At 37.4% G+C, this 24,800-nt stretch overlaps 1 protein-coding gene across 3 annotated transcripts in view; it reads right to left on the bottom strand.

Annotated features, from left to right (window-relative positions):
- Positions 1–4,538: 4,538 nt before the first annotated feature.
- Positions 4,539–24,800, bottom strand: part of LOC149545136 (U-box domain-containing protein 43-like) — a 48,555-nt gene continuing 28,293 nt past the window's right edge. For all 3 annotated transcript variants that reach the window (XM_089790530.1, XM_089790532.1, XM_089790531.1), the window contains one exon: positions 4,539–6,259. In XM_089790530.1, coding sequence (XP_089646656.1) covers positions 4,782–6,259 — 1,478 coding nt within the window. In that variant the 3' untranslated portion in view covers positions 4,539–4,781. The remainder of the gene's footprint in view (positions 6,260–24,800) is intronic.

The following is a 24,800-nucleotide window of genomic DNA, read 5'->3' as shown; positions in this document are numbered from 1 at the left end:
TATCCTTTTTGGAGGAGGCTCTTGCTTCCCAGACTGTTGGGCCTGATGTCCCGATTGTTGAACCTTCTTTGGTTGCTGCTTCTGGACCTGCTATTGTCTCTGGACTTGTTGCTTAGAATGTTTTTGATCTGGGTTCGCCCATTTTGGCCTCTCCTAGGGAGAGTGTTTTGTTGGATTTTTCTTCTTCTCCTGTCTACCATGTGATTTCCTTTGTTTCTTCTGGGGATTGGCAGAAGGATGTAGCTAAGCTTGAGGATGGATGGACAACAGTAAAAGGAAAAAAATCTAAGTTCCCCATCTCTCCCCTAGATAAGAATTTGCGGTCTTACAAGGGAGGTTCTAAATCTAAACCTAAATCATAAGTTCCCTTGTTGTGGTTGTCTAGTGTGGTGGGAGTTAGTCATTTGCTCCCTATCTTTGTTTGATGACTCAGACTGTTGTATTTGGGCTTTATATTGTTATATCTTAAGATTTGTTGTACAAGGTTTTGAGACCTTTCAAAACCTATTTTTACTTAATCAAAACGATGCAATACTAATCTATGAAAACAAATATGGGTCTAAGCTAATATGCAAACGCAAGGATGAAACCTCATGATGGAAGCCATGGATGCATGAGAGAAGAAGACAAGAAGATAGACGTTCTCCACAAAAAGCTTTAGTATTCAAACTCCTTCAAAAATCACTCTTCAAAGCTGCAGCATAACAATAGCATAATAATGGATCTCAAAAATGAGGAGAGGGCTCTCCCTTACAGAGAAAAATGTGGAAGTGGGAAGCTTCTCACAACCAATATGGGATAATAGAGTTTGATCCATGTGAGACAAAATTCCACCAATGAAAAAAGAGGAGAAGAATTAAATGAGGGAAAGAAAAAGGAATTTATTTAATTTTTATTTATTTCATTTCCTTTTTCATGTGGGATTTATTTAATTAAAAGCGAGCAAGTTCTTTTAATTAAATAGAAAAATTTTAATTATATTAAAAGAAGGGTTTTTCTCTTAATTAATTAAATATGGATGATTATTTATTTATTTATTTATTAGACTGCAGGAATCGGGTGCAGCACGACCCCCCCTATAAACAGCAATGCGCCAGGTAAACTTTTTAACGTGACTGGTAGCGCTGGCGCAATACGCCCACCGGTACCACGAGGATGGGGGAGACTAGAACCCATGACCAACCCCCTGCAACAAGGAAGATTTAGCCAACCGAGCTAAGGCCCCTGCCCATGGATGAAATTTAATTAAAAGAGAAGTTTTATTTTAATTAAATGGGGACTTATTTTATTTAATTGAAAGGAAAATTTTCTTTTAATTAAACAAAACTTAGGATAACATGATCAACCTTAGAAATGAAATAATCAAATTTGATCAAGGAAATTGATTTGAATTGATTTAATTAAATATTTCAAACCATTAATTCAGGAAATTGATAAACTGATAAATTGAACAATAGGGGCCCATAGTCTAGGCGACCATTTTAGGGTGCATACACATAGCACCAATGCAACATATTCTCAAAATTAGATAAAAGAAGGATCTATACATATCCTTTTGCATTCTCATAAAGAGACCACATTTCCATACACTTGCCACATAGGCCAAAAAGTCAAGTCAAGTCAAAGTCAAAAGTCGACTATACATAGTCAGATCAACAAGTAAATAAATATCTTCAATTAATTATGTAGGAATTGCCCAAGAATACCAAAATGTTCTAAACATTTCAACTAATTTGATAGAGGCTCCAGAAACTATCTAAGAGCATAAGGGAGCGAGAATATTGGTAGGAGTGCTTTACCACCCTACCACGAAGTTGTTAATCTTCTCCAGAATCTTTCCTGGCATGAAAGATACCCAACCGAACAACAAGATAATCAAGTGAAGTGTGCTCAAAATCATATTGATAGACTTGTCCTTAGAATACCATAAAGACTTCCAACGGTGATGGATTCTCTTCAGATAGTAGTGCTTCCCCATTTCAAGAATAGTGTGCTCTCTTGTCTTATCCCCCTTTTAGTCTAACAAGTTTCTCTTGTTTTGTTTCTACCATTTTCTCCATGTCTACCCCCTACTCCCTCTGTCATTTTTAACGTACACCTAATGCATGTCATCCCATTATTTGCCTGTAAGGATTTAGTCTAAAACAATTATTTAATTATATTCCTTTTATTTAAAAAATTGATATTAATAGACATTACAAATACACATGGCAAGAAAATGATCAAAACATTAAGTGAATAAAATACGAGTTGTGACACCTTTGTTTTTTAAGTATAGATGACTTGTAGCCTTTAAACACCCAATCTAAAATATGGGTATTTTATTTATTTATTTTAATCCTAGCATTCTTTGCCCAAATTTGCCCTATCAGTATAATGCAATTCTCTGAGTAGAATGCACGTTCCTTGTCTTTACAATACCTTTCTTGTTCGTATAATATACTAGTTGTTTCTAGCCTATAATCCCTTTGTATAAGTTATCTTCATTTTAGATTCTTCAATCCCACACTCTGATTTGATGCCTTCTTAAATATATACAATATTCAACTATTCATTTATACATTTGCAACCTACTTTGATACCATGTTAGATCTTTGGACCATTGTAAATGTAGTTGCATTGCCTTTTTTTGGTGTATATATTCCAATGGCAGCTATATCACTCTTATTTATATTAAGGAAGAGGCATGGAGAGACATTTCTCACGATTGTGAGACATCTCTATCAATTATTATCTAATTAATATAACAAATGATTTGATTATTTAATAATGTAATATCTCATATATATATATATATATATATATATATATATATATATATATATATATATATATATATATATATATATATATATATATATGCATTTTAGTCTCATAGTTTATCCAACTGAAGCTACCAAACATCAACAATAATGGCTTCTTGTACCTCTATGGTTCAATGTGTGCTCTCTCGCCAAAAGGAAGGTCCAATAGCCCAAGCAACTTGAAGAAAAGAGGTTTCAAAATGGGAGAACTCCAAGCAATCCCAAACTTCAACAAAGAAGAAACACACCGACAAGGGCAGCCCCAAGCACACTACTAGAAGTGTCAAATCTAGTTAACAAAAGCGTTGGAAGAAAAGATGGGAGACAAACTCCTCACCACTACTATAGAAAACACATATCGAGGAGCGTTGAAAGTCCCAATTGAAAAGATTTTCCTAGGTAAAATAACGATTGTGAACTACCAACCGCGAGAAAAAATTGCACTTGACTGAGAGAATTTATTCCAGAGCTACTTCCACCAAGGCACCTCAACATCTCTAAACATCTATTTAATAAGCTTCAAGTACCTTATGGAAAAAGAAAATTTTCTAGACAGAGCATCACCCCAAACCAAAACATCAGGGCCCATCAGGAAGTTGCGTTCTCTAGAAGCTAGAATATGAGTAAGCTTATTTTGGTCCTTCTCAAACCCCTTACAGGCTAATCAGAAGAATCCTTCCATCTATATTCAACAACAAAGTCCAAATTAATTCAGTGTCTTGTGTGCCACCTTATCCCATCCAATGAAGAAAAGAATCACAAAGAGCCTATAAATGAGGGTAAATGGAAAAGAGAGGTGGATAGCCATCCCAAGAATCATTCCATAATAGAGCTTCAAAGCCTCTATTATGTATCTAGAATGTGTCTCTTCACCAACTGAGCGCCAGTCTTTAGAGTGTGCCAAACCATAGAGCCCATGCCCTTCAAAGGAAACTGAGAAACATCCAAAGGCTTCACTCCTAAATACTTATGCATCAAAATACATACTTATGCATCAAAATACATGCCCAAAGCCAAGACTAGTAGGAACACCACCACCGATAAAGCTTGGCAGCAAGAGCTGCACCACTTATCTTTGACATTGCACTTATCTTGATACATTAAAATACATATAATAATATATATCATAGGAGAAAGTAAAGGAAAGTAAAGGTGGTTTTATAGTCCACGACACTATGCCATAGTTTTTGGGTTTACATATGGTGACAGTGATATGGGACTACCTCGTACTCTTTTTCGAGAGGCGCTTGGCGCTACAAACGAGGCGTACATACCCTACCCCCCAGTGGGATTTGAACTTGTGACCTCTCTTTCAAGAGTACAAGTTCTCCACCACTAGGCCAACTAACGTATAAGTTATTGTAATTTATAAACCCTCTTTCCAGATAAAGCATAAGATTCAATGGATACAAAATAATTTGGAAAGAAGTTATCATAGGAGATAACGTATAAGTTATTGTAATTTATAAACCCTCTTTCCCAGATAAAGCATAAGATTCAATGGATACAAAATAATTTGGAAAGAAGTTATCAAGTGATTCGATTTTTTCCAGTAGTTATCATTGTCAATACTATTTACCTGATGATTTAAACCACCATTGAAAAACATTTTCACTTAAACAGCAAAGCTTGTGAAGATTTTTCCAATACTTATATGATTATAACTGCCATTGAAAAACATTTTCACTTAAACAACAAAGATTGTGAAATTTCAAAGTATCCTAAAATAAAATCTTTCAAAATATCTTTGAGCTCTTGCTCCAATAATTTGAATGCAAAATAAATAACGTTTACAGAATTACTTGCCAAAAGTTTTAAACAGGCACAAAAGCCTGAAAGTATTATGTTCTCTCAAACAAGATACTGAGGAACGGTACCCTGGGTTGGGTAGTAACAATACAACATTATTACAATCAAGTGTCAGATTCCCACCTTTCGTTAGGAATCCAATAAAATGCAGGAAAAGCAGTGGAAATATTAAAAATAAGTTGACGTTTCTTGTATGACCTCTAATTGAGCTAAAACTTTAGCTGCCTTTCTCCTGAGAGTTCCATTCCCATGAGTCTGAGTTGTAAGATCCACAAGAGGAATCCTTGCTTTGGATCCATATGCCTCTACAATTTCTTTAACCTGAAACACCTTCTCTAAAAACTTAACAGCTTCTTCCTTTGACTCGGATGTTCCCTGAGAAAGAATTTCAAGGACATGATCAATAGCCTTAGCTTCATGTAGAACACTAGCTCCCTTATGCAAGATGTCATCATCACTCACCAATGTTGCCAGAGCATGAATTGTAGCCCCAGCAGCCTTACCCTCCTTTTCTTGTAAGAGGTTCACCAATCCAGGTAAAGCATCAGCCTTTACAAGGCAAAATGTAGTCTTCACATCGCAGGGGCCTAAGTGCACCCTACATACTGGAGGTGCGGCAGGTTTGAAGCACCAACACCCATTCACTGTTGGCGCTACACTGAGATGAGCAGTACTCAGAGAAAGATTTCCAATAGCAAAAGCTGCTCTGGATTTTGCCAGAATAGTTCCAGAATAAAGTAAATTTACTAGTAATGGGTAAGCTCCCAACTGGACAACCATATGCTGAGTTCTCAAACTTGATGGGTCAGTAAATCTGAGTAGTGCTCCAATGGCATTTTCCTTTGCGTTAGGAGATCCATTATTTAATACTTGGATAATTGCTGGAAGCGCTTCAGCCTCAATTAAAGCGGCAGTTACTTTGCCATCAGAATCAGGCAGGGTTGACAGTATACCTGCAGTAGCTGCTTGTATATCACCACGAGAATCATCTTCAAGGAAAGTCACAAAAAGATCGAACTTCTTTTCATTCAAAAGGAAATCCAAAATCTGTTGAGAACCCCCTTCTGAAAGACTACAGAGCAATTTAATAACAGACTCCCTTATTTTTTGATCAGAACCTTCTATTAGAGGTAAAAGAATTGAAATCCCATTAGCTGATCTGGCAACACTTCTAACATTTTCACCATCTGGCCCAGATAACATTCCATGAAGAGCATTTAAGACATGCCTACGTATAGAAAAGAAAGTAGAAGGATTTTGCTGCAGTGCTAACAAGTTTTGGATGATTGGTTCTAGTACCAGGGGCTCAGCATTCTCATCCACAAGAAATTGAACACCATCATTACACATTACTCTCTCTAAAATTATGGCTGATGTCTCCCTAATATTAGAAGGGTACTTTGAGGAAACCAAATGATCCAATATTAGAGGAACTGCACCTGCATTGGCAATATGCTTCTTATTCTCATGATTTGTAGATAGATTCTTTAAAGCTCCCAAAGCTGCTGCTTTTGATTCAAGATTGCTTGTGATCATTTTGACAAGGGGCGGTATTGCTCCTTCATCTCCCAAGAGCTTTATATTTTGATCAGTCAATTCCATTTTTGAAAGGGCTATTGCCATCTTCAGCTTTGAGTCTTCCAAACCTGGATTGTTGGACAAAAAAAAAATTCAAGTTATACCAGACTTCAAGTATATGATACCAATGCAGAGAGCATCAGATCCAATAAAGACAAAATGTCAACCAGGTAACGTTCGGTAAATGTTTACAATCAGTTCTGTAATTACAGGCGAATTAGAATTCTTAAAGCAGGATATGTGTGTGTGTGTAAAAGGATTATGGGAGAGTATAGAGACCTTAGATTCAAAAGTCAGAAACCTACATCAGCATCTATAATGTGTGGAAGCTCCATCAAGAACAGTTTAGTCTGAAGGACATATATATATTTGATATTATTTGAGGCTCAGAAATCCTGTCCACCATCATGCCTATAAATGATAATCATTACTTGACACAAAAATTTCCCCAAATCACAAGAGGATATAATAATTTTTATATCTGAAGGTCATTAAAGCTTGGAAGCAGACAAATTAATGCTCCAGTTAAAGTAAAGGGGTGCTCTGTCTGTAGACAAGAATGAAATGTATGTGTACTAAAACTGTTTACACAAAAGTTTGCACTCATGCTTGGGGTATGACCCCCAAGCAACCTTGTGAAACATTGAATCAAATTCCATTAGTAGGACCTTGTGCATGTGAGGTTGAATCTCCAGGTAAGGCCAGCTTACTTCCAATCAGGATGCACCTAACCTAAACCAACAACTTCGAGCAAAACGGGAAGAAGGAAAGCGGAAAATTAAAATGGGGGGGTGATGCACCAGATCCAATGTGTTTCTCCCTGCCTATAACTGCACAAAACATCAATAAAAGATCCCAAAACATACACAGTTCTTGATCTAATGCCACCCCTATGACATAAATGCAGGGTAGAATTTATCAGCTGCTACAAGGAAAGATACATTCACAGGATAGCAACTATAAGCAATTTAGCACAAACATGCAAGCTAGGAACCAAAAGAGAGAAATTCAAAAACAAGGCAAGACAACAAGCACAAGCTTTCAGAATGCAAGAAGAGGTAAAGAACAGGGAATTTCATTAAAGGAAGACGAAGCAAATTACTGTTGCAAAACATAGTCACTGCAAAAGAACCAAAGAACCCAGAAAATATGTACAAGATTGCTTTTTAAATAGCCAACGTAACTCTGAGTACATCATTTGAGTTCAAACTGCAACAAAACTGGAGTTGGTTTGCAAGGTTAAGAAATAACTATCAGATAAAAATCTAATCTCTGTGCATATCTGGATCATGAAATGACAGAAAATGGCCAAAAGAATGCATCTAGTAGATGGAAGAGACAACCGATACCATGCAAGTAATAAATGGGCATGGGGATGCACTGGTTTTGTATTCACATAGCCAAAGAATTAGTTTGGTAATGAATTTTCAGTCTAGGTATTATGTCATAGTTGTTACCAGTCAAATCATGTCGATAGCAAAATAAATGTCGAGAAGGCAAACACAATGGGTTATCGCTACCTTGACATCCACAAACATCACACCGCATCCTCTAAAGGAACTTGGAAGCTCAGCAAGGCATAAAAGAAACTCTAATGAACCAATGAGCGAATGCCGTAGGGACTCACTAGTACGGAGGATAACAGGATGTGTTAGCCATAAACGTTGAGAAATATGACATGTTGGCCTTGCCAGGTTTTAGACCATGATGAAGATGTTTCAGATCGATCATCTGTGATGGGCTGATGGTGGCAAAAATAGCCAACAAAAAGTGTGTTTTTCATGCAAATAAATTAAACTTAGTTTTCTACCGATCCAACTTCCTTCAAGTAGCATTAATATCAGTTAAAAATTAGAAATATCAAAGTTGGTTGTGCAAAGTTACAGACAAATGAAGTCTAAGGACCCAAATATTATAAGCATGTTATTGTTAACTATGTTTAAGAGCTTTATTCAACAACAAATATCTCCATTTCACGTGTGTTTAAAATTATTATGGAACATATGAATTTAAAAAAGATTTTTTTGACTCTAATTAACAGTTCAAGTAGGAAACTCAAGAGTTGAATTCCAGGAACCTACGGTACCAAGCTCAGGTTCGCAACAAACACCCCACTCCATCCTCCTCGCCCCCCCTCCCTCCCCACTCACACCTTCTACTAGTATAGTCCAGTCTAGGTACGAGTCTAATCATGATTAAGCCCTGGGTTACCACTTAGGAAGTCAGGATGCTTGGGGGAACCTAGGGAGACCCATGCCACTAGGCCCCAAAAACATTTTTATGAAAAGATTTCTTTATAACTAAAACTAATCTAAAAGTGTCTACTTTCCCTAAAGCGAGGGCATAGCGATTTAGTGAATTCATTTAACAGACACAAGAGACCGTGTAAGGACCCGAACTTGCCTCTGTCTAAAATGTTGATGCAACTGAATGATGTTTTTGGTATTTTGGTATTTCTGATTCTTTTTTGTGAATTTTTGGAATATATATATATATATATATATATATATATATATATATATCTTTTTGAAAGATAAATATAAAATGAAATTAATTGCCAAGGAAAAATAACATCAATTCTGAAACTTATTTGTGAACACTCTGAAAAGCTAATGCAACGATTAACCTTCAATAATTTTGATAGCAAATAATGTTTTTAGAACCTGTTTATTGTTGCTGAATACAATTCCAAGGAAATCTGATCCCAAGCTAAATGCCGCCACACACTTGAATTGAATCGATTGATATATAGGCATTATAGTATGCAGACCAGTCTAACCCCTGCGCTGATCAGGAACCCTTCCTTTCCCAGCCCAATTTACAACTGTTGTAGCCGCTTGCATCACACCCAATCTTCCTATATCCCATGGCTATATAAAATGCTTGAATCGGCACCACAATAATACCTGGGATTTCCAATTAAAACAATTGCAGGCCACCAATTAAAGATGCCCAGCTCTCAGTACTGACACCTAGGTCTGCAGCTCAAACCCCAATATTGTTTGGATCCACGCACTGCCTGGGAATGCAAATTCGGCAGCGCTCAATGCTCAATCGAAAGCCCAAATTGGGACTATGATTGAATGTAGTAATTGCAGACAATTTCTCTTCAGTAATTGAACCTCCTTAGCCACAGTAATTACAGTAGGAGGACTTATCGAATTGTATATATCAGCACAACTTGCAATGAAATTCTCAAAACAATCTCGAAAGCTCACAAAACCCTCAGACTGATATCAAAAGCAAATAATATATTCAAGATGATCAATTCTCCAAAATGAAGTCATACTTATAATGCCTTTTGCGCCAATTAGCTTCACCATCACACCTTTCACTTAGAGATGGCTTTATAATAAAAAGTCCACTTACTTTATAATATAAAGCACAATAATAATTAAAGTGCATTGAATATTCATTAAGTCTCATCTCATTAAAATGGAAATAAATATGACTTTGCCAAATAATCCATATGGAGACCGAGAGCAAAAATGCTAGGCAACCACCCTACATAAAATAGTAATTGGTCAAAAGTGACTTACTAAAAATACTAAGTCCAAAAATAGCAAATCTGAAACAAGGACCATCAAAACGAAGCATCAACTATGAGGGTCGCAATGATGAGCTAACAAACCCAACCTTCAAGAACCTGCTAAATTGGGAACATTACAAACCAAAACTACATTTTCTCCTCCAAGATACCATTGCTAGGGTTTGAGGGTTGTTTGATACTCACCAAAAAGGGAGAAATAATTGCACCAAAAAAGATTTAACTATCAAAGGTGAGTGAATCTCTCATTTTCTTTTAGGTTATGAATAAACTCTTTCAAACAGATTTTTCAATGCTTTTAAAAAAATTTATGCATCATAAAGAGTTTTGATGTGATATTTTTAAAAATATTTTAAGTTGCAGGAGTATTAATGCAATGACCCTGCTCAAATTTGATCCCAAAATGCTGATAAAGGTTCAAGAAGACACTTTGCATACAAGGGTCATATGACTGATATAAAATTTCAGTTTGCTTTTATGGCTCTTTCCTTCACTTAGCATCAATAAGAATGCTTGCAAGAAGACTCTCAATTGACTAAACAATGACCTAACATGAATGTGCAACTTATTTTGACAATATTCAATGCATATATGTGACTGAAACTACTTGCAATATGCAGCTACAACAACTAATAATTTTAACAAACACTTGGTATGCAGAATTATAACATTATTTATGCCAAAAAGAGAACTTATAGCCAATTAACATTTTGTCAAACATTTGGCATGCAAACTAATAAGCTGATCATGAATGATAAATACATATTCAATTACACTATATCAGACCAACAATTTATGCCTCCTTTATTGCACATAAAATGTTAACTACAATGCTAGTATGAAATGGCCAAGACTCTTGGCTTACATCCGCAAGAATAATGCTTAAATCTGTTACAACTTTCACCTACAGCCTTACCTTCTAATATGCATGATAAGAACAATGCATGTAATATCCAAAAGAACCTGATTGTAGATAGCTGTAATAATTTTCTCCAATGCTGCCTTTTTGCTTTGCTTTTTCCGATTTGCTTTTTCACCTGCTTTTTTTGGATCTACCTTTTCACTTTGCTTTTTCGGACTGTTTTTTCGGATCTGCTTTCAAAACTTGAACCCTCAGGTAGTCTAAGTATACAAATTAAGCTCAACTTGAAATGGCTGAATACCACTTCCAAAGTGCAACCGTTCAGAAGATCTTTCACTTCCTCAGTTATGCAATCTCTTGAGAGGCATCGTTCTCAAGGATTATGTTGAATATTTGTAGACTATCAAGCTTCACAAATGCTCATAAAAGATGTAGTTGAGTTACCAAATCCTGTGTGTCTAAATGGGAGGCCAAGCCCTCTATTTATCTACTTTCCTAAGAAGTTACTAAGAACTTCTAGAAACATTCTTTTCTAAGAAGTTACTATGAATTTCTAGAAACATCCATTATAAAATCCCATTATAATGCACCTTTTTTTATAATAAATAACTTTGTAAAATAAAAGTGCAACTCAACTTAGAATTATAACATGTATGCCCCGTATAAGAAGTGATGATAAAATATAAATAAAATAATATCTCCAAGAGCATAATGAGCCATCTAATCACCAACTAACGCCAAAAATGACTCTCTCATCAACCCCATCTGCCTACGCGAGTCTGGAATAGGCAAATCCACGATTAATGTCATGTCGAACTAAAGAGGGGACATTACAGTCCGCCCCTCCTGAAATTGCTTGGCCTCAAGCAATCTCAACGCTGGGTGCTGCAAAATAGCTTCCCCCTCCCAAGTAGCATCCTCCACAGGTAGATCTTTCCACTTAACCAAGTATTCTTTGATCACCCTCCTGCGAAGTTGCTTTTCTTTGCTCTCCAAGATGGATTCTGGCACTAAGATCAATTTTCCCTCATCATCTAAGGGAGGTAATACTGCAGAAGGCACAACATTTTGACCCAACGCCTTCTTGAGGCGTGACACATGAAACACATTGAGTATTCTGCTGTCTGTGGGAAGCTCCAACTCATAAGCGACCTTGCCTACTCGCCTGACAATCTTGAATGCTCCTTAATAGCATGGCTTGAGTTTCTCTGCACCACTCTTCTTAAGAGTAGACTGCCTGTATGGCTGCAACATGAGGTAAACCATATCATCTACCTCAAAACTAAGCTCAGTCCTCTTCTGGTCTGCATACTACTTCTGCTAGTTTTGAGCTCTAGCAATATTGTCTCTAAGAGTAGCAACTATATCTTTACTCTCCTGTAATAATTCACCTGCACTGGGTACCTCATAATCGTAAAGTGCCATGAAGGGTGTCATCTGTATAGTTATGTGATATGTAGTATTGTAACAATACTCGCAAAGATATATCCACCTGACCCAAGCTCGCTGCTGAGCTACTACATAATTCCTTAAATACCCTTCCACCCATTTGTTCACAATCTCCGTTTGACCATCGATCTGTGGGTGATAGCTAGTGCTGGGTGTAAGCTCAGTGCCACATAACTGGAATACCTCCTGCCAGAAGCGACTCATGAAACGGCTATCCTTGTCACTCACAATATTCCGAGGCAAACCGTGCAATCTGAAAACCTCCCGAAAGAAGACCTCTGCTACCTGAGCTGCTGAGTATGTAGTGGTGATAGGGAAAAAATGAGCATATTTCATTAATCTATCTACCACCACATAATACAATCTCGTCCTTGTACCTTGGGTAAACCCGTGATAAAGTCCATGGAGATGCACTCCCACTTCCTGTCAAGAATCGAAAGTGGTTGTAGGAGCCCTGCCAGATAGGTGTGTTCGTGTTTGTTCTGCTGGCAAACAAGACACTCTCAAACGTACTGCAAAACATCAATTTTCGGCCCCTTCCAAGTGAAACGCTCTCGAACTAACCTATAAGTCTTGAAGTACTCGGGATGGCCCGCTGTCGATGAGTCGTGAAGTGCTCTCAAAATCAGCTGCTTAACCTTCAACCCTAGGACTAAGTAGATCCTGTTCTTGTAAATGATCAAATCATCCATAAGTGTGTATCTAGTATCAATCATTGTTCCCTCCACTATATCGGAGGCCCATGTATCCTTGGCATACTCTGCTATAATCAAGTGTCGCCAATCCTTTGATATCTGAACCATAGAAGTGAGGTGTGGCTTTCGAGATAGAGCATCTGCAACAACATTTTGAGTTCCCTTAACATATGTGATGTCAAAATCATATGCTTGCAGCTTACTTACCCACTTCTGCGGCAATCATTCAGGTCCCGCTGTCCCAAGAAATGCCTCAAACTGTTATGAGCAGTTTTAATACAAAACTTGCTACCCACAAGATACTGTCTGAATTTGGCCAAAGCATGCATGATGACCAACATCTCCTTATCATATATACTGAATGAACGCTCGAGACTTCTGAGCTTCCTGCTCTCATAAGCTATAGGGTGCTTATTCTGCATGAGTACAGCACCTACTCCCTCTCCAGATGCATCACATTGAAGCTCAAATGGCTTCGTGAAGTCAGGCAATGCTAGAACTGGGCACGTCGTCATTATTTCTTTGAATCTCATAAAACAGTCTTGTGCCTCCTAAGTCCACACAAATGCCCCTTTTTTCAGCAAATCTGTCATGGGAGCCACATGTCGTGAATAGCCACTGACAAACCTGAGATAGAGACCACAAACCAAGGAACCCCCTCAACTGTGTAAGGTTCTCTTGTGGAGGCCAATCAACAATAGCACGAATCTTTTCAGGATCCATCCGGACTCCATCTGCACTAATGATGTGTCCCAAATATAACAGCTCTATCATCCCTAAGTCACATTTGGACTCCTTGGCATACAAGGACTCCTTCTGTAGAATGCTCAACACCATCTCCAAGTGCTCTAGATGCTCCTGCCATGATCGGCTATAGATCAAAATGTCATCAAAAAACACCAGCATGAATTTCCTCAACTGATGGTGGAAAACTTTGTTCATAGTGGACTAAGAAGTGGCAGGTGCATTGGTCAAACCGAAAGGCATGACTACCAACTCAAAGTGCCCACAATGACATCTGAAAGCAATTTTCTCAATATCCTGTTCACGGACTCTGATCTGGTGATATCCCGATCTCAAATCAATTTTCGTGAAATAACAGGCCCCATGCAATTCATCTATCAACTCATCAATGCGAGGAATGGAATACCTGTTCTTAATGGTTCTCTTATTTAACTCCCTGTAATCAATACACATCCGAAGAGTTCCATCCTTCTTTTTTACCAAAACAACGAAAGATGCAAAAGGTGACTTGGTTGGATGTGCCCCATAGCTAGCAACTCCTCAATGGTCCTCTCGATCTCATCCCTGAGTCGCTTTGGGTGTCGGTAGGGTGTGATCATGACAGGCTTAGCACCTTCCTCTAGCTCAATAATATGCTCAATGCCTCTATCTGGTGGCCTGCCTAGTGGAATCTCACTAAATACCTTCTTGTACTTAATCCTCAATTTTTGAATATTAGGATGATATTCAGCCTTATGCTGCTCCTCCTGTGTAGGCATCAAAGTACAAACTGTTGCCCACTCTATATCATTATGCCTGGTTAATCTCTCCATCCGCCTAAATGAGATAGTCCTGACATCACCATTACGGATAGCCTTCAGCACATGAGTCCTGCCATCCACCTCGAATCGTATCTCCATATCCTCCAGTCTCAGGGTAAGCTCCTTCAAAGAATGTAACCACTGCATCCCAAGTGCTATGTCCATGTCACCCATGTTGACCACATGATAGTCCGCCTCAAACTCATAGTTGTTCAAGCGCAAAGGTAGATCTCGTACCATCCTGTCACAACAAAGAGTATATCCATCAGCTACCTTGACTCTCAGTCCCTCGAACTCCTCAGTAATGAGTCTACACCTCTCCACAAATCGTGCATCAATGAAATTATGCGTGGCACCGGTGTCCAACAATGTAATAACCTTCTGCCCAGCCAAGACTCCCTAAAGTCTGAAAGATCCCTCTCTCTGGATACAAGACAGATGTGCCCCCTGTAATTGTAGCTTTGGTTCCTTCTTTTACTCTGCACTGTCCATCTCCTGCTCACCCTTTGCTTCATCAGGATCCTCATCGTGGTGCTCTGAACTATCTGAATCTGAGCCCTCGTAATAAGCTCACATCACCCGGTTGGCCTTCCCTTTAGGCCTCATAGGACAGTCATGGCCATACTCATAGGGACCTTTGCAATAGAAGCATAGCTTCTTCCTACACAAGTCATTAAGTGTCTCATTGTCCAACCTCTTACTTTCCTCCTTAGGTAGTTGAGCCTCTCTATGAAAAGGTTTCCTATCCTTATCTTTTCTCGAAGGGAAACTTGTTGCCCGGAATTTATTTTTAGACGTTGAAGAGGAATCCATGTCACGAGCTTTCTTAATAGCTTCCTGCAAAGTGGGAGGGTTGAGAGCTTTAATCCACCCTCTCAACGGATCTGCTAACCCATCCATAAATAGAACCAGTATCCTCCGTTCAGATACATATGTTACTAACACTGCCAATTTCTGAAACTCTGAAATGTATGTTTCCAATGATCCCCACTGTTTAAGCTGAGCTAACTCCTTGAAATGGAGTTCTAGATCCTTCCTATCAAAACATTCAATCAATCTCTCCATAAACTCCACATATGAGGTAATGTGTGCATGACCCATAGTGACCATACCATGATGCCACCGCTTGTGCTAACCCATCCAGATGAATTGCTGCGTACTTAATAGCTTCTTCTTCAGGCATAGGGTTCAATTGAAAGTATGTGTCAAGCTTTTGAACCCAAGCTCTTGCTGTAGACTTCCCCAAGCCATCATAATATGGTAATTGAAGTTTCCCTACTTTCTTCCATAGCTCATAATTCTGGTTCCTGTCATGTCCACGTGGCATATGTTTCATCCACACATCCATATACTCCCTAAAGGTGATTGCAGCAGTAAAGTCTGGTCCTCCAGCTTCCCAATCTCTCCTCAGCTGATCCTGTATATCAGTGATCGAGGGCTCTGATTCTTGCTGCTCTAGAGCTCTAAGAGGAAAGGTGGGAATCATAAGCCTTGAACTCACTGTCCTAGCTTGCTAGGGTACATGACCGAAATTGTTCCCAACTTGTTCACCTCCATTTTGTGTCTCATCTTGGTTATTCCTGTTCGGATTATTACCATTTTGATTATTTCCAACACCCATGTTAGCATTCAACCCCATTTGACGAGCCATCATCTGCATCATAAGTTCCAATCTCTGATTCTGTTCCTGTGCCCTTTGTTCTATTAATCGCTGTCCCTATGCCAAGGTCTCTAATAATTGTAAAAATCTGTCCCCTACAGGATCCCTAGTATTCCTGTCTCCCATATTGCCAATAACCTGTTCACCTGTATCAATGTGATACTCTAGATTTCCCTGTTCCTCTTGTCCTATGTTTAGACGAGCCCTAGTTCTTCTTAAATTATAGTGATGAGTTAAAGATTGACAATTCCAATCTATCATATCACCACCTTTTCATTGTGTTTGTACCCATTAGGATGGTAGGAGAATTTGGCTCTGATACCACTGTAATGACCCTGCTCAAATTTGATCCCAAAATGCTGATAAAGGTTCAAGAAGACACTTTGCATACAAGGGTCATATGACTGATATAAAATTTCAGTTTGCTTTTATGGCTCTTGCCTTCACTTAGCATCAATAAGAATGCTTGCAAAAAGACTCTCAATTGACTAAACAATGACCTAACATGAATGTGCAACTTATTTTGACAATATTCAATGCATATATGTGATTGAAACTACTTGCAATATGCAGCTACAGCAACTAGTAATTTTGACAAACACTTGGTATCCAGAATTATAACATTATTTATGCCAAAAAGAGAACCTATAGCCAATTGACATTTTGTCAAACATTTGGCATGCAAACTAATAAGCTGATCATGAATGATAAATACATATTCAATTACACTATATCAGACCAGCAATTTATGTCTCCTTTATTGCACATAAAATGTTAACTACAATGCTAGTATGAAATGGCCAAGACTCTTGGCTTACATCCGCAAGAATAATGCTTAAATCTGTTACAACTTTCACCTACAGCCTTACCTCCTAATATGCATGATAAGAACAATGCATGTAATATCCAAAGGAACCTAATTGTAGATAGCTGTAATAATTTTCTCCAATGTTGCCTTTCTGCATTGCTTTTTCCAATCTGCTTTTTCACTTGCTTTTTTTGGATCTGCCTTTTCACTTTGCTTTTTCGAACTACTTTTTCGGATCTTCTTTCAAAAACTCAAACCCTCAGGTAGTCTGAGTATACAAATTAAGCTCAACTTGAAATGGCTGAATACCACTTTCAAAGTGCAACCGTTTAGAAGATCTTTCACTTCCTCAGTTATGCAATCTCTTGAGAGGTATCGTTCTCAAAGATTATGCTGAATATTTGTAGACTATCAAGCTCCACAAATGCTCATAGAAGATGTAGTTGAGTTACCAAATCCCATGTGTTCAAATGGGAGGCCAAGCCCTCTATTTATCTACTTTCCTAAGAAGTTACTAAGAACTTCTAGAAACATCATTTTTTAAGAAGTTACTATGAACTTCTAGAAACATCCATTATAAAATCCCATTATAATGCACTTTTTTTTTATAATAAATAACTTTGTAAAATAAAAGTGCAACTCAACTTAGAATTATAACATGTAGGCCCCGTATAAGAAGTGATGATAAAATATAAATAAAATAATATCTCCAAGAGCATAATGAGTCATCTAATCACCAAATAACGCTAAAAATGACTCTCTCATCAACCCCATCTACCTACGAGAGTTTGGAATAGGCAAATCCACAATTAACGCCATGTCGAACTAAAGAGGGGACATTACAATTAATTTGTAAATTTTTTTCATTTTAGGTTCTTACAAAATGGTAGGTTAGGTAGCTCTATTTCAGTTGCCTCAAATCTAGAGTTCAATTAAATTCAATGCCTTGTTACCCCTATTTGGCAACATACAACAATGACTCAATAGCATCATAGTGGTATGGTTACAAATGACATTGTAATCAATGTGGAAATGAATATAAGAGGTCATATTCTTGAGATATGTGCCATTTTGGGCATGAGAACAAAAGTTTCTCCTAAGTCAAACGAAAAAAACTTGCCCATGCATCAAACAATGGCTTCTATTAGAGATCAAGAGGATGCTGATATGATAAATAACAGATCAAAGGAAAGAGCAAATCCTCTTGCCAAGAAAAGCTTGCACAAACCTCCTAGTTGCTTATCATCACCCACCACCAGTTAGCCCACATCCTTTAATGCCATTACCACCATCTTCTGGAGAAAAGAATGTTCAACACAAAAGAGACCCATTGGAAAAGGTCTTCAAGAATAAAGAGAGGGAAGTTGCAAATTGCCCACTGCATTTGTAGCAATGCGCTTTCTCTCAATCTTGTTAATCATCACATTGGTGGGTTATGCTGACATCATTACTAATGTACCTTTTGATTATGTTGGTCCTTGAATCAAGAATACACAGCCCAAAACAAGTGTGTCTATCACTGCTAGTTGATGGAAAGAATGCAAAAATAGACCATTGATGAATCCCAACGCAATGTCCCCTAAAGAGGTGATGTTTTTAATAGATGAAGTGAGAAGAAAGTTAAGGATGCAACTTTCATTGCTAATATCCTTATAGAACATTGAAATTACAAGCCTTGAAAATTTTGTTCAGGTCATAACAAACATTAATGAAATTATGCTAACAATCATTACCAATGCACATTTGAAAAAAATATTTGTTGCATAGAGAAGCTATTTATTTTGAAAGCATTGAGAGTTAGAGGAGCTAAGTCAAAGACCCCTATGTGAAGGGAGTACAAAACAAGTGTAAACATAACCTAGGTGCAAGGACACTAAAGGAGGGTGGGTAGAGGACTCATATGCGACCAAGAGTGCAAGGTATACACCAAAATGTAAAGGTCAAAACCCACGGAGGATCAACACACAAGGTAGAGACTCCCTTAATGAGTTTGAAAGTTAAAAAGATGGAAACTCCCAATGTTAACGGGAAATAGATTTGAGAATCTTGTGAGACACTTTAGACAAGTGAAACCATATGGATAATGAGTCGCTAGGATGACAAGGACTATTGACTAGGAGCATTCCCAATAACAATACAAGGTATAGCCATGAGATTGGTTCATAAAAGTTGAGCAACATCTATAGCCTTATGAGACACATTGAAGAAAGCATTTGAGGCATAGATCAAACTATTGTGGATGACAATGAGATCTCAGTAAAGATCTACAACACCAAGTAGGAGAAGCATGAGAACATATGAACTTACAGTCATAGTCTCACAAAATATTTGGTAAAGCAAGAGAACCAATCAATAGATGGAATGAAGAAGAAATAGTTCACTGAGGGACTTATCCCCTCTCTACATAACAAAGTGAAAGTGGTGCTTCTATCCTCGTACACCAACGCCTATATCAAGCAATAGACATCGAGAACAAGTACAAAAGTTCCTCCTGACATAGAAGACCAATGACAAGGAGAGAACAAAAGATGGTAGTGATGAAGAATTAAAGATAAATACAAGCCTTATAACTAGACATGATGAGACTGATAAAAGAACTTAAAGTCAAGAAGGAAATTTTGAATGAAATTAAAGAGTTATGGTGCATTGAGTGCAAGGTGGAAGGTCATCCAAGATAAATTGTTTAAAAATCTATTTTGTGACATATGTCAAGTAACGGGACATTCATCAATGGACAACCATACATTTTGAAATAATGCAAGTGCTATCCACTTAGGGGGAAAAATCAATCATCTAACTACACCTCCCTAACCACAAAACAATAACACTAATGCATGTTCTCACGAATACAACAATGGATGGAAATAACAATATGTTTAACAATAATGAGTCAAGAAAAAGAATCAATATGATGGTAAAGAAAGAACGATGATCCAATGCCAAAAATGTAGCAAATGAGGTCACCTCACCAAGGAATGACAAACCAATCAAAACAAGGGCAATATTGTGTAAATAGTGTGGACTAGGTGATCATCAAGAGACTGAATGCTTAAAGAAAAAAGGTATTAATAGCTTGGACATGGAAGAACAAGACAAGGCTGTTCTAGTGATTGCCAGATCACAAACAAAAAAGGTAGTTTATCCAGCCCCTCGTATAGAGAAAGCCAAAGCAATTTTAGTTGGAGTTAAAGAACATTATAAGATAGATGCTATAGACAATGACAACAATCAAGGTGACAAATTTCTTTAGACCATGCTACAACTAAGAGTGGAAACATAGTTACACTGCCCTCGGGATAGGGGTATGTCAAGACGGGGGGCAGGTTTTCGGGCAAGGGGGGTGAAGGGGCCTCAATTTGGGGACAACACGGGGGACAATGGGGGGACAGGGGGGCGTATATAGTATATACTACATACTATACATGTGGTACTTAAAATGCTAGTTATGAAAAGATGTATAACAATTAGGACATAAAGATGTAAAATATTAATTTACTAAAAAAATTATATTGAAGATCATATACAATTCAAGCAACAACATGAGACTTACAAGCTTATTCAGGCTCCTTACGAGAAACCACACTAGAAACAACAATTGGCAGACCAAGAGTCAGAACTTAAAATCCACCTTTTACAATGAGACAAATACAAGCAATGGAAGACCAACAGTCACAATTTAGACTTTCACAAAGATGTCCCTCTTGTGATTTGAAACAGGGTCTCCATAATGAGAACTCATTGCTTCAACCAAGCTAGACCCCTTGGACCAGTTTACTAAAATTTAAATACTTGAACATTGCATTGAACATGAAACTGGAACATTGAACAATGAACAACAAATATTAAGGTTTGAAATACTTGAATAAGAAAACAGAAGACTTCTAACTTCTATTATATAAATATTATGATGGTCATATCCTAAGTCACAGGGTTCGCCAGATTTCAACCATGAAGTTCGAAATTCAGCGAACTTCAAAACTCTGCTAAAAAATCGCAAAAATTCGAGAGGGTACAGATTATTTAAATAAAATATATTAAAAAATAATTTGCGCAGGCCCTTTCATGTCAAGCAGTGATGAAATGTTCATCGGCGAATAAAACAGGTTTCAATGTTGAACGGCACAATGCGAACGGCAGGAATGAGCATATCCACCACTGACCAGAATAAATATTTCGCAACCCATTTCCATGTCGAATAAGTGTAAATCATAACCTGCACAGAAGCTCAAACTCCGTCCACGGAAATATTCAAGCATAAAACATCTGATTAATGATTTGGCTCCTTTCTGAAGTTTATAATCTTGCTCGATAGATTAAATGATCGTCCGCTTCCTTTTTGACTCTAAATATCTAAATTAAATTCAAAGTTCAAACATTTAGATTTAATTTAAATATTCAGTTTTAATTTTAAAGTTTTGTTTTCTTTTAAATTTGTTTTAAAATAAAAATTTAGCATCTTCCTATTAAATCTTTAATATATTTTAGAATTTAATATATGACCTGAATTATAATATTTAATATTTAAATATAAATTTATCTACCTTAATTATGTTTTAAATTATTAAAACATTTATTTGATTTGTATTTTATTAAATATATTAAAGTTTGATATTTTAAATATTTAGATTACAATATATTTATATTAGTATAAAAAGTTCTAATATAACTCTTACAATATATTAGTAATATTTAAATTAAGTTTTTTAAATCTATATAATATGAATACGTTTTAATATTAACTCTTATCATTTATTAGTAATATTTAAATTAAGTTTTTAAAATCTTATAATAGGAATATGTTTTAAAACGTATTCATATTATATAGAAATTTAACATAATATTTTTTATTTTTTAGATTTAATATTTTATATTTTAAAAAAAAGAAATTTATATAAGGCGAATTTTTTTCGAATTTTTTTGGCCTCACTGAACTTTTTTCGAATTCCATCGTTGTCGAACTCAACTTCGAATTCGAACCTTGTGACATAGGTCATATGTAATGTCCCCTTTTTAGCATTCATAGCATGATGTTGTCGTTAGCCTATTTCCCCACGGTCCCGTAGGCTAACTAGGACATTAAAGGGGCTTAGAGGCCATTTGGCCTAAATAGTTTCAATTGCAGGTCTTTCTGAGGGGTTTTGAGGCAACTTTGGGCATACTTACTATTTATAGTAAGTCATCTTGGGCATGGGTGGACATCCAGTGGCAACAGTATGTCGATGGTAATTGTTGAAAATCGGCAAGAAGACTTGTTTATCATTGATAAGATTTGTTTTGCATTGATAAAACTATTTTATAAAGTGAAATTTAAATATTTAACTTTATTAATGCATAGACTATAGTTTGTGGGAAATATTTAAATTAAAAGAGTCCCCTTTATTTTATAACACATTGGAGACATAAGTTACATAAAGGGAGTTATGTTTTATCCCACATTGAGAAAATGAAAGATGGAGCTCTTGTGAGAACACTATAAAAGAAATGGAAGAGCTTCTTTTAAGCATGGTTCGAAATATCAAAGAAATTGGAGAATTTGCTGGAGATTATGTCTCAATAGTTTGGAGGACGAAATCCCTTCAAGCTGGAAATCTTGACGCCATTGAAAGATATGGTCTTGAGATTCAACATAGTAGCAATCTGAAAAAACAGGTACGAAAAAGCAGTCCGGAAAAGCGAAATTGAAAAAGCAGGCTAAAAAAGCGGATAAAAAAAAGCAGTCCGAAAAAAAAGCAGGCCAAAAAAGCAAATCGGAAAAGCAAAGTAGAAGGGGCAGCATTGAAAGAAATTATTATAGCCATCTACAACCAGGTTCTTTTGTTAGTATTGCTTTTTAGGGTGTTATAAGCTTTCAACTGTAAGTGTGCATTATACCAGCATTATCATTTTGTAATCCATGTAAATGCCAAAGTCTTGGCCATATTTCATGAGCATTGTAATTTTCATTGCAATTAAGAAGATAATAGTTGCTGGTGTCATTTAAGCAATTTAATATCATTATTTATCAGCTAGTTAGTTTGCATACCAACTGTTTGTAAAAATGCCAGTTGGCTGTAGGTGTTCATTTCTCATGCTTAGATCATATATAGGCACTGAATATTGTCAAAATTAGTAGCACACTCATGTTAGGTCATTGTGTAGTCCATTGTAGTCTTCTAGCACAAGATTTTCATTGATGCAAATTGTAAAAAAGTCATTTGAAGCTAGCTGAAATACTATATCAGTCATACGTCCCTTGCATGTGAATTGTTTGATGAAATTCCTTGAGTTTTCATCAGCATTTTTGAGGGCAGATTTGAGGAGGGTTATTACAGTGGTATCAGAGCTTGCTTGCAAAGTGTTCGATGAAATGTCAAACAACTGAAGTATAAAGATTTTTAGTGTTTGAAGAAGTTATAACCTATTGGGGTTATTACAGTGGTATCAGAGCTATAAGTCCTGCCATCCTGTGGAGGTCTTATAGGGAATTTGGAATAGCCAGATAAAGAGAAAAATGTTTGACAAAATGAATGCCGGTCCAGATCAGGGAAAGAAAAGATTCTTACAATTATTAGACACCTTAGCACAGGGACAGCGATCAGCAGAGCAAAGAGCACAAGAACAGAGTCAGAGATTTGAGCTTATGATGCAGATGATGGCTTGTCAAATGGGGTTGAATGCTAATGTGGGTGGAGGAAATAATCAGAATGGTAATAATCAGGATGGGGCACATAATGGAGGCGAACAAGTTGAGAACAATTTCGGTCATGCACCCCAGCAAACTAGGATAGTGAGTTCGCGGCCCATGATTCCCATATTTCCTCTTAGAGCTCTAGAGCAGCCCGTACCAGAGCCCCAGATCACTGATATACAGGACCAGCTGAGGAGAGATTGGGAAGCCGGAGGTCCAGATTTTATTGCTGCAATTACCTTTAGGGAGTATATAGATGTGCGGATGAAGCATATGCCACGTGGACATGACAGGAACCAGAGCTATGAGCTACAGAAGAAAGTAGGGAAACTTCAGTTACCATATTATGATGGCTCGGGGAAGTCTACAGCAAGAGCTTGGGTTCAAAAGCTTGACACATACTTTCAAATGAACCCTATGCCTGAGAAAGAAGCTATTAAGTATGTAGCAATTCATCTGGATGGGTTAGCACACAAGTGGTGGCATCATGGTATGGTCACTATGGGTCATGCACACATTACCTCATATGTGGAGTTTACGGAGAGACTGATTGAACGTTTTGATAGGCCTAAGGATCGTACCTTCCCTATGACAGGCAGAAACTTGTATGAGGAGTTTAACAGTCATGCTGATTCAATACAGGGAGACATTAGCACATCTTCAGGTAATGGTTTATCTGCATCATCTTCACAGGCAGAAGGGGTTTCAGATGTTGTGCAGGTTGAGCCAGTTGCAGCAGAAGGTGATATCACAGGCACATCGGATTGCGTGATTGACACAAATAGTAATTCCAGTACAGTTGGGCTGGATGAAGTTACAGCAGTTGAGGATACTGTCATGTTTGAGGATAGTACAGTTGATAAGAAAGTGAGCATTCAGGACTTTGCAGAAAATGAGTATCAAGCACAGTTGGATGCTTCTTCACATGAGATAGAGGCTAGTAGCTCTTCACTTGGTTTGGCAAGCCAGCTAAAGACAGGGGACAAGGATATTGTCGCGGCTTTATCTCATCATGACAGGATGCATGGATTGATTGAGAATCACATTTGGACGATTCAACTGCAGGAGAGACAGAAAGGAGTCACAACAGGTTCTTGTGATGACTTACAGTAGATTTAGGAAGGCATGGAGGCAATGAAGGTAAGTTACATACACCTACTTTCAGATCGCGATCATCTCCTTAATCTTGCAGGGATCTATTTAGATGCATTGAAGAAGAAGGAGGAGGAGGTTGACTGGTTTTCTCATGAGCTGGAGGATACTCGGAATTCCTTGGTGTGTATTCAATTGGCTCTCCAGGATTCTGAGAGACATGTGGACGAGCTTTGTCTTGAGGTGAGCTCAGTTCGGGAGTTAGCGCATATAGCAGGGACTCAA

The sequence above is a fragment of the Cupressus sempervirens genome, chromosome 7 (assembly GCF_028749045.1).
Source record: "Cupressus sempervirens isolate cs-2001-9-10 chromosome 7, ASM2874904v1, whole genome shotgun sequence".
Classification (NCBI taxonomy): domain Eukaryota; kingdom Viridiplantae; phylum Streptophyta; class Pinopsida; order Cupressales; family Cupressaceae; genus Cupressus; species Cupressus sempervirens.
Note: the sequence above shows the minus strand (reverse complement) of the source record. Positions and strands in the feature narration are given on the sequence as shown.